At 37.6% G+C, this 14,221-nt stretch overlaps 2 protein-coding genes and 2 non-coding genes across 4 annotated transcripts; all 4 read left to right on the plus strand.

Annotated features, from left to right (window-relative positions):
• Window positions 1–515: 515 nt before the first annotated feature.
• On the plus strand, window positions 516–3,112 carry nppc (natriuretic peptide C). The gene is made up of 3 exons (XM_028445181.1): window positions 516–698; window positions 1,446–1,740; window positions 2,860–3,112. Exons 1-2 carry the CDS (start codon window positions 606–608, stop codon window positions 1,716–1,718), a joined length of 366 nt encoding a protein of 121 aa, XP_028300982.1. The 5' UTR covers window positions 516–605; the 3' UTR covers window positions 1,719–1,740; window positions 2,860–3,112.
• Window positions 3,113–7,311: 4,199 nt separating this feature from the next.
• ncl (nucleolin) lies at window positions 7,312–13,816 on the plus strand. Its single transcript, XM_028444320.1, has 16 exons — window positions 7,312–7,491; window positions 8,789–8,887; window positions 8,974–9,064; window positions 9,403–9,519; window positions 9,796–10,032; window positions 10,111–10,239; window positions 10,345–10,428; window positions 10,606–10,729; window positions 10,895–11,031; window positions 11,121–11,247; window positions 11,354–11,490; window positions 11,642–11,765; window positions 12,059–12,207; window positions 12,387–12,513; window positions 12,740–13,029; window positions 13,115–13,816. Exons 1-16 carry the CDS (start codon window positions 7,474–7,476, stop codon window positions 13,177–13,179), a joined length of 2,055 nt encoding a protein of 684 aa, XP_028300121.1. The 5' UTR covers window positions 7,312–7,473; the 3' UTR covers window positions 13,180–13,816.
• On the plus strand, window positions 9,584–9,721 carry LOC114462711 (small nucleolar RNA SNORA57). The gene has a single exon (XR_003674017.1). It is a non-coding gene; the product is annotated as a small nucleolar RNA SNORA57 (small nucleolar RNA).
• On the plus strand, window positions 11,856–11,993 carry LOC114462710 (small nucleolar RNA SNORA57). Its single transcript, XR_003674016.1, has one exon. It is a non-coding gene; the product is annotated as a small nucleolar RNA SNORA57 (small nucleolar RNA).
• Window positions 13,817–14,221: the final 405 nt, after the last annotated feature.

The following is a 14,221-nucleotide window of genomic DNA, read 5'->3' on the forward strand; positions in this document are numbered from 1 at the left end:
CACATCATGTATTTCTTTAGGACACTCACAACAATGCATGATGGTAAACTTCTAAAACATCTACAGAAATGCCTTTCTCTTTTTTCTTTCTTTTTTTATTTTATTTTGAAGTGGAAAGCTTTTAGTAATGATATTTCTTTCCCAAGCTGCTTATTGTAGGACATACTGAGATATTTCAGGTGCCTGGCATCCAAAAAGTCATTTTCATGCCAGAGTTGCTTTTCATCTCCTCTCATGCCTTTGAAACCACCTCTGGTTTCAAATGCTGCTATCTGTGCTGCTGATCTAAAGTTAAAAGGTTGTCCGTCTTAATATCTTTTTTTTTTTTTTCTCTCTGAACTTTTAACTACTTTTGTTTTGTCAACTAAATCTGAGCGTTACGTGCACAAAGGCAGGTAGGGAAAACGAGGGATTGGCGACGAATGCGGGCCATTACGCAGGTTGTAGTGACATCACCACCGCCTGCCTATAAAGCGCTGAGGATAAATGCACAGGGTTTAGATGAGCCTGGGAGAAGCTTCAGAGCAAAAAGGAAGAACTCAACGACTGATTGTCAATTCTTTCCGAATCTGGAAGTCTGAAAGAGAATACAAGACTTCTCAAGCATGAACTTGTCATACTTGGTAGCGTGTGGACTTGTGGTCACGATGCTTTCAGTGAGGATTGGAGCAAAACCTTTATCGCAAGCGCAGCAGAAGGTAAGAAGAAGTCACTTGCCTCATCATGACTGGAATTTCATTTGCTTCTCACCTGGATGCAGATTCTTTAGTGATGCGCTATGACCAATCTGGATAATTTTCAGAAAACTGCAGATCTGTGAACATAAATTTCTATTTTCTGAGGATCAAATCCACTGTTGATGAGGTTATATTGAAATATTAAAGGACCATGGATGGTGGATTTTGAACATTCACAGACAAAACGCATTTCTTTAAACCATAAACCAAGACATTTTTTTATTCTTTTGGTAAATGAATCTCCAACTTTACGCACCGTGCGTAAAGGCACGATCTGTCGAATATTTAACAACTAGCTTATGAAATGAATCGCCGGCATTTGAAAACTGTGTTTAATTATATTAAAAGCTCAGAAGAATATGTGATTATGGAGCCAGTATAGTCATTTACCAGCCTTAACAGAATCATTGGTGGAAGGTGACAGGGCTGTGCTTCTAATTAGATATTATTCGCCCACAAAATTAAACATAGATCGTAACTGAGTCTTATTTTTGGTTGTGAATATATTGTTTCTTCATATTTCCATATATTTGTGGTAAGGAAAATCTACTAAAAGGCGTTTGGCGCACAGTCAGAGCCGTGCGTAAAAGCACTGTTGGCCAATCTTGCTCAGGGTGCCATTACGTATTCATCAAGCATTTGAATTGCATCATTATGCGTTGTGTTTTTCTAATGGATAGAAGTTTTATTCATTTCTCCGTCTTTCAGTCCCTCAAAAGTTTGCTGGGTGAGGAGCTGGCAGAGTTTCTGGAGTCGGATGAGAGGGAGAGACAACTGGAAGCCGTGCGCTCTCGGATACGATTACTGCGAGATTTACGGATGGACACCAGGGCCAGGGGGATGTGGGCTCGGCTCCTTAATGATCAACCTTCGACCAGGAGACACAAATCGGGAAGCAAGAAAGGAGGATCGGCGTCACGGAGCGGCTGCTTCGGGCACAAGATGGACAGGATAGGAACCATCAGTGGCATGGGTTGCTAGGGTTGGACAAAGCTCTGCAACGGTGAGTTATCTTGCTTCTATGGATGGATTAACTATTCGGATAATGGTGAACTTATTGAACCCAGTGTGAATAGAGGAAGATTGCAGTTTGTGAAAACGTATTATAAAACCTATAAGTTTGTTCAGGAAAGAATTCAAATCCTATCTGATAAAAGTTTGTTGATTGTTTGTTTTTGTTTTTTTAATGAAACCAGAAACCCAGGGCCATCAATGACAGTTCAAAGTAGGTTAGAGTTATAATAAATGTTTATTAATAATAATAATAATAATAATAATAATAATAATAATAATAATAATAATAATAATAATAATATTGAACTAGATCTGTATAGAAATACAGTTGTTCAAGATTGTGTTTTGTTTAATAATAATAACAACAACAACAACTGAATTGAGCCACATTTTTTGGCTTAACTTCTTATGAAAAAAACTACTTAAGCATAAATTCACACTAAGCTACAGTAGAGAGGAAAAAGTCTGTCTTTAAAAACAGTGATATCATCAGGCCTCATGGTGGTGTCCCCTCTTAGGTCAGGAATCCCTTTAAGACAGCAGGAAAGCCCACTTAAAACCAGCATTAAGGAACAGATGGGAAACAGTCCAGTGGGTATTTAGGAAGTCCGCTTTTGTGTTTATGTACATCATCATGAATCATCCCCTTTGCTTTACCTAGAAAGCTCAGGAACAATATGTAATGTTTGAAAGAAGAATGAAAGAAAAAAGAGCAGTTTGAGATGAAGGAAGGAAGTGGAAATGTAGACGCACACTTAAGCACCCTGTGGTGATCAAGATCTTTCTGGGAAGCCTTATTTTCTTTTACTGAATGTTTTCTGCAAAAAAACAACAAAGGGGCTAACGTTTGTGGACAAAATAACGAGGAAGCGAGGTGACACACAATTAGTCCAGAGGCTTAAAGCACTTTATGGGGTTGTGGTGAAGTGTGTGCATCCTGTCTGGGGACTTTGATTAAATGACTAACAAGGAGTGTGCTTTTCGTCATCCAATAGATAAGTCTGTGTCAGATATGTATTACATCATGTGAGGTGTTTAGGTATTTGTCAGTCAAACCAATCATGTTTTTTAAAAGTTTATTGTAAAATGTGCTCCTTCTCTTCCCCAGATCTTTGGACGATGGGTTTGGACAACAGACGTTCACTTTGTTCTCACCTGAGGAAGAAAGAAAAGCTCATCAACTGAAAGATTTATTTTGTTCGAAAGCCACCACCACAAGCAGCTTAATCAAAGACTGGGCTGGATAGGCTATGAAATTATCATAGGAATATGTATACATGCAGGAATATATACGTATATATATACATATACAGTATGTATACCAGGCAGTCGACATGATACCGTACCGTGGGTGAACTTTATGGTGTAAAAACTACAGACTGCAAAGCTGTATATTGATGCTGCTGCTGCTACTGCTGTACATTTGTGTACTTCATCTTCCTCTACATACATGTATTTATGTACAAAGAAACTATTTATATGTTTGGGGGGGAAAAAAAGAGATATTTATAAATATGAGTTATTTATGTGATATTTTGAAAAATGGATGAAAATGCAGATGAATTATAGTTTTGTTTTTGTCTCAGATAGATGTAAATGTTTCAAAAAATTATTAAAAAGAATAATAATATTATCCATGTGCACTTACAAGTACCTTCTCCTGGTGTTTGTGTTTTACTAAAATGGGATATTTTTTTTATCTTTTTATATATATCTTTTTTTTTTAAATATTTATTTAAAAGAAAAATAAATAATGCATTTTTATGGTGAGGGTTATTTAACTCCACTAAAACTTTACTCATATGAGTCTTAACTTGAACGGTTGCACAAGGGTAATTGTGTCTATATAATAAGAGACAGAATTCCAAACAGCTGGGTGTTGAGCTTTTCGGATTCAACCTGGACGTTGGAGGATCCACAATGTATAAAATGAGTCAATAATAGATGCAGCGTTCCAAAACAGGTCAATAAAAATAATAACAAATGACACCATACAGACAGCTGAGGTAATAGAATAATCAAAAATAAACTTTTGCAAGAAAATGCACTATACTGATAAATATACCAAGCATCCTGATAATGTAAATGCTATTTGCACTTTGTACATTGTTGATAGCATGCAGCAGATATAAGACCAATTATTTGTTTACTTACAGACCCAGTCATCATTGTCCTATTGCTTGTGGGATTGTGTCTGCTGCCAATATAAGACCAAACAAATTAAAGTAGGACCAATGACTTCAATAACTGCCTAAACATAAACCCCAGTTTGTCTGACTAATAACCTGTCTTTTACAATTTTGGGAACCACAAAAAAAAAGTTTGTTTGTTTAGTGTTTAGCGCTTAACCACAACTATGAACGATGGGATTGCTGGCCAAAGAAGAAGAAGTGACCAGAACACCATTGGATTAAGAACCAGATTTGAGGAGACCAACACTTTTCACACCCGTATCACCTACTTTTTAGAGGGTCCCCTGAGCAAAGTGCAAGCCTAAATCATTCAATAATTGACCGAAAATTCCAATGTTTTGAAACTGTAGCCTTCATTGGTCCCCATGAACAACTCCAAAAGAAATATTCAAATATCAATTTCCATTTATGAGTTTTAATCAATGTCTAAATATATATAATTTATTTATTTATTTTTATTTAATTTTTTTTACCAACAAAAACATAATAAATAACCAACATGTCAACATACATACAGTACATACATATGACAATTTTTAGTGCTATTTCCATGCAACAATGAGATATGCAGCAATGGTAGTGGCACCGTGAAGTCTATAACATTTAACATTTCACTTATTTTTCCTCATTTTGTGGATCACAAACTATTTATTTTGCCTGGTGGTGGTCAGCATGAAAACAGTTCCTGTCCTTGTTCAGATAGAGATGCACTCAGCATTTCTCACAGTGCACATGGGTAAAGTGGTCTTCACGGTGCTTACGTCTGTCTGTTTTCCATGTTGGTTATCAAGTTATGCAATTATACTTGTTGCTCCTTGATAGTATGTAACATGCATGAAATGCGATAAAATGACCTTTGATTGATTTAGAGTTACATGACCTCATACACCTGCTGCATCAAACCTGAAACACCATTTTCAACATGATTTTACTAAAACAGAGATTATGAAATATAAACTATCACACTGCATCAACCCAGTAACTCTTTCTATTGGTGTTTCAGTTTTTCTTACTTTAATCTTTTAAAAATTGGAAAAGTTCTTCTTAAACCACCTGTTCATTTTTCCTCATAAATAACAATCTTGTAGAGCTGCTGGAAAGGCCTCTGCTGAACTAAATACTGCCCCATGGTGGATTATGCTTGTATTGCATGTATATAATCATATACATGTTTTGTTCAAGAAAAAAAAAAATCACATTGATCATGTAGAGAGTTCCAAAACTCATGTATCATATATGATTTAATTGGGGTTATAGGGTTTTGTCTGTCCACTTCTCCTTACGGTCATACAGTACGTTAAAAAGCAGAAGTCATATTTCTCATGTTTCAAAAATATCATCTGCCAACAAATCTTCAGGGTCTGTGGAACACTGTGTTGTGATGTAATGATGGGACACACTTAAGGTTCTGGGCAAGGAAGCAGTGCTGAAACTTCAGGGTTGCTGGTTCAAATCCACTCTGGGATGTTAAGTAAGTGAGACACTGTAACTGCCCAATACCTCTCAGGGTTAGGTTCAAAGCAAAGAACCAAATTCATGAATTTACCTGTACATCTATGACAATAAAGGTGATCTATCTTTATCCTATCCAAAACACACCATATATATATATATATATATATATATATATATATATGGCATTGAAATATTCAGACGTCCTAAGAAACAAGGAGGGAGTAGGAAAGTATTATTCTGTTAAGGTTTACAAGTAGAAAATGTGACAATAATTTGGTTTCTATTAAAACAAACAACTGCTCAATATAATACAGGAAGGAGAAATTCCAAAATGCAGATAAAAATGATTTAGTTTGTACATTTCAGTCACGTGAAGATTCTTTAAATGATTTTATCGATGGAAAATATTTCATCAGGCATTTGTTCAATGTGGGTGAAACTAATAAGTTGTACGGTATAGATGTCTCCGAATGTGAATATAGTTACTGTTAAAAGGTATAAAATCCCCAACAAACCTCAAATGATGCAACTCAACTGAAAAAATGAAATAGGTAAGAAAAGTGTATGGCTAAATACATGTTATAGATTAAAAAAACGGTATTGGCATACGTATAATTGTGTTTTCTCCCCAGAGAAAGATTGAAAAGGTGGTCTCCATAATGCTGACATAAACAACAAGTACTGTAGATGTCATTAGAGTATGAAATATATTCATCTTAATTCTTAATTCTTTATGAGAGGCCAGCAGAAGTCATTTTTGGTTGGTAAAACAAAGATTTCCATCTGATTATTTGAATACAAAATCAATTGAAGAAACATTAGTAATAATTAGACAAAAACTAGAAGACTGTCATGGATGGATGGATGGATGGATGGATGGATGGACCTTTATTCTGGAGCTGTTATTTTGTGACTAAACTCAATGCTGCCTCTGTGTGGCGTTAAGTGTTAAGTGCTCTAAGTACTTGAGCCCAAAATAGAACTACATTTAGAATGTGAACTCTTATTATGTGAGCTGCATGTTGGCAGATTCATTTACTGACATTACATTTACTAATTTACTTTTTTTGCAAAAAATGGCAAAGGAAAATACATGGAGGATACAATGACACTTTCTCATTAAAAAAAAAAAAAAAAAAAAAAACATCTAACAGCTCGGAATCCAAATGTAATAGACCTACTGTCATCAAAACGTAAAAACACATTATTGAACGAAAATAGTTCGTTCCTTTTAAGAAACTATTAAAACATGTTTGTAGTGTTTTGCATCGGGCTTTGCTGTGGTCAGCTATTTTGACACACGTGGTGATGGTCTGCAGCAGCTGGCCTGGACCACGTGGTTCAACGGCTGCGTGCGTGGTATACGACAGACACACTATAACGTTAAACCATGAATGTATCATTGTTTAAATGCTGCTTTTGAACAAGACAGTGTGTCACTTTTTAAAGTTTTTTTTTTTTTCCCTTCTTGACCCTTATAATGAAAAGTGCCTTGAAATTCATCTACTTTTTTGTTGCTTTTTTAAAAATGTCCTTTTCTGAACAGAAAACCCAATGCTTTTAAAATTATATTATTATTATATTTTTATCGTGCAAAGTGTTTACTGTGAAAAATTGCCAGTTTACATTATGTATAGAAAGTTTAAACATCTGCGAATGCAAAAATATAAATACTTAGAATAGCTTAACTAAAGACAAAAAAAAGAACAAATGCAACATAAGATCCTGTTTTCAAACTACACAATATTTTAATTAAACACAAATAAAAAGTTAACATTTTAACATTTTGTTTTGATTAAAGATGAGTTTTTTGGGGGGGCGGGGGTAGAACACATTTCTATCTGAAGTTGTAGGCGAAGAAGCGCGGGCACGCTGCAGATACACTGCGTTCTGATTGGCTCACTCCTGGGAGGGGGCGGGTTGTCGTGAGCGCGCATAGCACGAGGGCTAGGGTATCTGAGCTCCTCCGTCTTTCCTGTCCCAGAGCCACGTGCGGAACTCAGCTGCTCCCAGTCTCGTCTCCAACAGCTCAGCAGCTCCCCGTGTTTCACCGAAACACACCACAGACCAACACCATGGTGAAGTTAGCAAAGGTAAGCCGCAACGCACCCGATATTTATCTTAAAATGGCGCGCACGGAAACGACAAGGCTCGCTGTTAACGAAGGAGGCCTCCACGCACAGGCTGCACATGTATTAAACCCCGTCGCACGTTGGGGATGTTTTACACCGTGAAGAAATGGACGCGTATGGTTTTGATTATTAAGTTTACATGCTTTGTCATGCTTTGTTATTAGCTATGGTTATAAATGGGTTTCCATGGTCAACGTTTCGTTTTCGTTCAGATCAGCCATGATGGTTTCTCCCCTTCAGGCCCGCTAATGCTAAAACAAAATGGCACACCATCTTTGCTTTCGGCCATTTATAAAATTTCCACAATGTATCCGAAATTTCATTTGGGGAAAGTATGTCCTATTTTACCGCCAAAATATTTTTGCCATCCATTAATGACGCTGTAATCTGTTTGCATTATTAAATATCAGTGATCTAGTTCATTAATAAATTGGTTAACCACCCATAGCTTTTCATACGTCACAGTAAATATTCAAAATGTAACACTGGCCAAAATAGTGATATTTGTTTTCTTTCTTTGCCATCACGACATTCCCTACACGTGCAAACACGCTTAGCAGTTTAACAACTTATCTGATTCTGAACATGCGTTGTGTGTGCTAGGGCTAACCCTTGTTTGCACGCGCATGTTAGCCAACATGCTACTGGGCTCGCCACGTGGTTAGTGCGTTTGCTCCGAGTGACACGAGGAGACGATCGTCACTCCGTACGTCAACGTTGGCCTCGGTTAGACACAAATAAATCAATATTCATTGATATCCGCTATAAATGTTCCTATTCTATGTTTTTGTGGTAAGTTTTGTGGTAAGTTTAGGACAATAACCTGATTACTGTATTTAGGCTAAGACAGCACATGAAATTAATAACAGGAAACTGCAATTACCTATGAATAATACTGTTAATCTTGATGTTTAAAGTAGTTTTACGTGCGAAAAAACTGTTTATATGTTAATTAATAACCAAAGCAGAGGTACCCAAAAGAAATGCTCCACAAGTATTAAGAAAACGTTGTCGGTATCATTGAGGTCTGCCACATGGAGGTTTAACATTTTCCTTTTGTTTGTTAGTGAACAATATTTGTTATATGCATTAAGTTTGTGCACTAAAAACGAAATATTATCAGCCCCTCGTAGATATTTCCACAGATCTCAATTTTGGGCAGTCTTTCACATCTTTTCTTTTTTTGTAAATTGCTGAAACACTTGGGCAGTTTCATCCTTGGATAACTTTGTCATATATTAAATATCTATTTTATCAGGCAGAAAAAAAGCAAGTTGCTCAAAAGAAAAAGGCTCCCCCACCACCAAAAGATGTGGAAGAAGAGTCCAGCGAGGAGGACATGAGTGAAGAAGAAGAGGTACAGTGCGAATAAGTATTTAAACATGGTTGTATACCCCAGGATTGTTCTTTTTTTATATATATAAATTGTTCCTAAAATTACAGGCCCCACCACCTAAGGCAGTGAAGAAAGGAAAGGCTGCAAAAAATGGTGTTGTAGCCAAAAAAGCCGAAAGTGAAGATGATGATGAGTCTGGTACGTCACATTTTATTTATTTTATTATATTAGATTAATGTAATTACATTCATCATGTTTTACATGCATTAGGCTCCAAACTCAAGTAAGTATTCTAAAGTGGTACATTTTTTAAACGTTAAAATCAATTACATAGTTCATCTGCTGTAAGTTAATTTGTGAACAGGGTAAAATAAGATTGAAATAACGTGCAGTCATTCATAAGTGATATAATTTTGTTGTAATTGTCCCTATTGATCCCGTGTTCCTACATCAGTTGTTTTTTTTTTTGTTTTTTTTTACAATGCCTCGTAGCAATTTCACAGAATAAACGTTTTGTAATGTCTCTAATGTTGTAGAAGAATCTGAGGAGGAAGCCCCACCACCCAAGAAAACACCTGCCAAAGCGACACCAGCAAAAAAAGCCAAAGCACCCCCAGCAAAGGCTGAAGAATCTGAGGATGAAGATGATGATGGTGAGATTTCTTCTTAATCTTGTTTGAACATTGAGATAATTATATTAGTCAGCACATACAGCACCCTCCATTTCTTGGCATACATGTAGTTGTTCGTACTCATGTGTGTAATGTTCGGAGGAACAATAAGACAGCGCTATGTCTTCGGTGCCGGTATGTAATCTGTCATTTGCCGGTTCTATCCTCAATCGCTGTTACACACATGTTGCTTTAAGATATATATACTTTGATGTAATTATTGTCAAACGTAAGTTGAGATGACTTTTTGCTCAAAAGATGATGACGAGGAGTCTGAAGAAGAAGCCCCTCCTCCCAAAAAAGCAGCCAAGCCTGCAGCGAAGGCCCCTGTGAAGGCCAAGCCTCAGCCTGCTGAGGAGTCCGAGGAGGATGATGATGAGGAAGATGATGAATCTGAGGAAGAAGCCCCGCCTCCCAAAAAGGCCACTCCAGCAAAGCCTGCAGCAAAGAAGCAGCCTGCGAAGGAGGAGTCATCTGAGGAGGAAGAAGAAGATGGTGAGATATTGAACTATTCATATTAGGGTTATTTCCTGATTTATCTTCAAGTTGAAATTAACACATTTGTTCATTCAGACTCTGAGGAGGAGGAGATGGACACAACTCCTGCCCCCAAGGCCAAGAAAGCTGGAATGGTGAAAGCTAAAGAGGAGTCAGAAGAAGACGACGATGATGAAGAAGATGACGATGATGAGGAGGATGAAGGTGTGTTTAAGTGATTTTATACAAGTCTTTGATTTATTAAGTGCACAAATAGGTCAAATCTACAGGTAAGGAAAGCTGTGTAACCGTGTGCATGTATTTAAACAGCTGCCCCGGTGACGCCTGCAAAAAGAAAGGCGGACGCTAAGAAAGACACACCTCCAGCTAAGAAGACCAAGTCAGATGGAGAAGGTACAATTAATTAATCCACAGGTTCACAATCCTGAGTTCAAGCATTTATGATGATAATAAGGGACTTAATACTGATGTGTGATGTCACCTTTTTATATTCTGAACCCGTTTTCTTTATCTTTACTGATAATTAAAAAAATGATGGAATGAGCTGAGTTTCAATGTTTTGTTTTTCAGCTTTTTGTCTCTTTGTCGGAAACCTGAACTCCAACAAGGACTTTGATGAGATCAAACTGGCGCTGAAGAAATTCTTCAACAAAAATGATCTGGAGATTGTTGAGGTCCGGCTAGGAGGGTCAAAGTAAGTGAAAATACAAATTGTGAATTGTTGGTCTTATCTGTAATTTCATGTTTAAATAAAAAAAAAAATGGTGCTTCATTTTTAATTAACACAAAACAATACCGTCATCATTTGTATAATTAAGTCTTTGTTTGATTTGGGTCTGACACTGATTTCTTTGCACAGAAAATTTGGCTATGTTGACTTTGCATCAGAGGAAGACATGCAGAAGGCTTTGGAGCTTAATGGCAAAAAGGTCTTGGGTCAAGAAATGAAGCTGGACCGTGCCAGAAGCAAAGGAGACTCCCAAGATAGCAAAAAAGGTAGTTTCAACTGGGGACGTACTACACTAAATACTACACTTTTTGTAGTAATTTTGCCTTCTCTAACATGAATATCTGATGTCACACAGAGAGAGACTCAAGGACACTGTTCGTCAAGAATCTTCCGTTCTCTGCGACTATTGATGACCTGAAAGAAGTTTTTGAAAATGCAGTTGATGTCAGGTTACCGCCTGGTCAGAATGGTTCAAACAGAGGGTAAGACCAACTATCACTTTGATTCACAAATGAAAAGGCTATTGTTACACCTCATGTATAATAAAATCGTTGTCCTTAATTGATAATGTTTCTCAACTGTTTGCAGGATTGCCTACCTTGAGTTCAAAACTGAGGCAGAAGCAGAGAAAATGTTGGAAGAAACCCAGGGTGCTGATGTACAGGGAAGATCCATCATTGTTGACTATGTTGGAGAAAAGAGTCAGAAAGGAGCCAACGTGTCAGGTTTGTTCATTTAATTAATATCAAGCATAACCTGGTTGGTAGGGAAGCCATGCTGCTCACTAACACTTTTTTAGATTATTGTTACTATGGTTCTGGATGGTTCATATGAGTCATGAGGTGATCTAGTTTCTACTCTTGTTTCTTTTTGTAGCATCGGCCGTTAAAACGCTGGTGGTGAATAATCTTTCCTTCAGCGCCACAGAAGAATCATTACAGTCTACATTTGAAAAGGCCGTTTCTATAAGAATTCCACAGAGAGATGGCAGGCCCAAAGGGTGAGTTAATGTGTTTTACAACTGGCATACATGTAATCCGAGGTACATTGAAAAAATTATCGCTGGTTTAGAAGTCGGCACATACAGTACCCTCCATTTCTTGGCATACATGTAGTTGTTCGTACTCATGTGTGTAATGTTCGGAGGAACAATAAGACAGCGCTATGTCTTCGGTGCCGGTATGTAATCTGTCATTTGCCGGTTCTATCCTCAATCGCTGTTACACTCCTTGCTTTAAGAGGTTATTTCCATTTACAGCTGATGTTTTATCTAATTTCTTTGTTTCTTTTCAGTTTTGCTTTTGTAGAGTTTGAGAACACAGATGACGCCAAGGACGCCTTGGAGAACCTCAATAACACAGAAATTGAAGGTCGTACAATTCGACTGGAATACAGCCAGAGCAGAGAAGGTGGTGGCAGAGATGGTGGCCGAGGCAACTCAGGTGAGTTTAATCCCTCGTGATGGAATGATGTACTCTAACCAAATGTGATGAAGACATATTTTTTCAGAAATTCTGTGAAGAATTTAAGATAGTCAAGTCCTGATTTGGTCTGTTTAGCAAGATCCATCCTGTAGAGTTGTGTTGTAATGGTTCTAATGGAAGGATATGATCTCTTTCAGGTCCAACCAAAACTCTCTTTGTCAAGGGTCTTTCTGAGGACACATCAGATGAGAGCTTGAGGGAAGCTTTCGATGGCTCTGTATCAGCGAGAATAGTCACAGACAGAGAAACCGGTTCATCTAAAGGGTAATTATCAAATGGAGGTGAAGTTCTGGTTTCTTCTCAAGAGCGCTGCTCTGTCTGTCAGTGACAGTGAACAGATTCGCACGAGAAGTACATTATACTCGCATTTAAACAGGCGACTACCTCGGTGGGAGTTGCCCATGTCTGATGTGAAACAGCTTGGTTGTGCTGGGTTATGGTGTTTTTTTATTATCAGCAGTTGAACTAATTCTTCTCTCTGCCTTTGCAGCTTTGGCTTTGTAGACTTTGACAATGAAGATGACTGCAAGGCTGCAAAGGAGGCGATGGATAATGGAGAGATTGATGGAAACAGGGTGACCCTGGACTATGCCAGGCCTAAGGGTGAAGGCGGTTTCCGCGGAGGCCGAGGAGGTGGTGGTTTCAGGGGAGGCCGTGGTGGGTTTGGTGGTGGAGGTTTCGGTGGCGGCTTCGGTGGTCGTGGAGGCAGAGGAGGTGGAAGGGGAGGTCCACGTGGCGGTGGACGTGGAGGTTTCAGAGGTGGACGCGGTGGATTTGGAGGTAAGAATGTATTTTGTTAATGTAAGTCCCTCCCCCTAAAGTTGTGATTGAAGCCAATTCTTAAACTGTATTTTTTTTGTTTAAGGTGGAAGAGGTGGCGGCGGATTTGGAGCCAAACCACAGGGAAAGAAAATAAAGTTTGATGACTAAACCATCAAATGGACTCATTGAATGGACTCGAGTTTCATAAGTTTTTCAGAGCTTTTGGACATTCCAGAAAGCGTCATCAGTATATATTTAACTGTAAATGGGCATTTTAGCCCTTTATCTAGACTCCTAGACCTTCCACCGCCTCCTGTGCCAGAATGGTACTTCCCAACTTTTCAGCTAAAATGTGAGTAATTGTAAAGAATGTCTCCAATGCAAACCCGCTCCTCATGTCGGCGATCACTTTTTCATTAGGAGTAATATGGGATGAGTCTGGCAAACAAGTTCGCTGTGAAACTTCTGCTTGTCAGGTACACTGTAAATGTTAACAGTTTCTATGATTTCCTTTTACCTTTTGTAAAGAAACGATATACTTGTATCCATATTTTGTTTTTACTTTGTCGCCTGGTTTTGATTTAGATTACTTGTTTTACTGTATTGTGCAAAGCCTATTTTGATGGATGTTATGAGTACAGAAGTAATTGTAATTTTGACTGTCTGGTCATGTTTTGTCAGGCATGATCATTGTCCTGGGTTGCAGATTTAAAACCCCTCTAATATAACAAAATATTTGTAGTGTATTGGCTAACTTTTTCCCATTTTCATGCTCCAATAAAATGTCAAGTGTTGATTTTTTAAATTTTCTGTTCTTATTCTTTTTTTCATTAATGTGGACTTTAAATCCAACTTTTCCATCAGTTTGATCATTAGAATAATCAAGAATGGCTTTTTAAGCATGGATGGGAAGTGTTTACTGGTTTAGGTTAGATGATCAAAAAATGTGTAATTAAAATGTAGTAACAATAGTGTCACACTAGGGGGAGTTGTTAGGTTCTGGAAAACAAAAGTGATTCATTCATCGTGTATTTCAGACGTAAATTTTAAAAACAAATACACAAGATAGAACATATATATAAAACATTTATTATAAAAGACAACTGTAACAATGTCACCACAAACATGACTGGTTATACAAAGCTTTAATGCAGATTTGTCAACAGCTGGATGATGGAATTCTGAGAATTACTCAATTGACAGATACATT

The sequence above is a fragment of the Gouania willdenowi genome, chromosome 4 (genome assembly GCF_900634775.1).
Source record: "Gouania willdenowi chromosome 4, fGouWil2.1, whole genome shotgun sequence".
In the NCBI taxonomy this organism is placed as follows: Eukaryota; Metazoa; Chordata; class Actinopteri; order Blenniiformes; family Gobiesocidae; genus Gouania; species Gouania willdenowi.

What these genes read in the sequence shown, in the direction of transcription:
- nppc (XM_028445181.1), top strand. Translation starts at nt 606, where the DNA reads ATGAACTTGTCATACTTGGTAGCGTGTGGACTTGTGGTCACGATGCTT. An exon ending in TATCGCAAGCGCAGCAGAAG is followed by an intron (nt 699 to 1,445) that starts GTAAGAAGAAGT and finishes TCCGTCTTTCAG; the next exon opens with TCCCTCAAAAGTTTGCTGGG.
- ncl (XM_028444320.1), top strand. An exon ending in TGAAGATGATGATGAGTCTG is followed by an intron (nt 9,065 to 9,402) that starts GTACGTCACATT and finishes CTAATGTTGTAG; the next exon opens with AAGAATCTGAGGAGGAAGCC. An exon ending in TGAGGAGGAAGAAGAAGATG is followed by an intron (nt 10,033 to 10,110) that starts GTGAGATATTGA and finishes TTGTTCATTCAG; the next exon opens with ACTCTGAGGAGGAGGAGATG.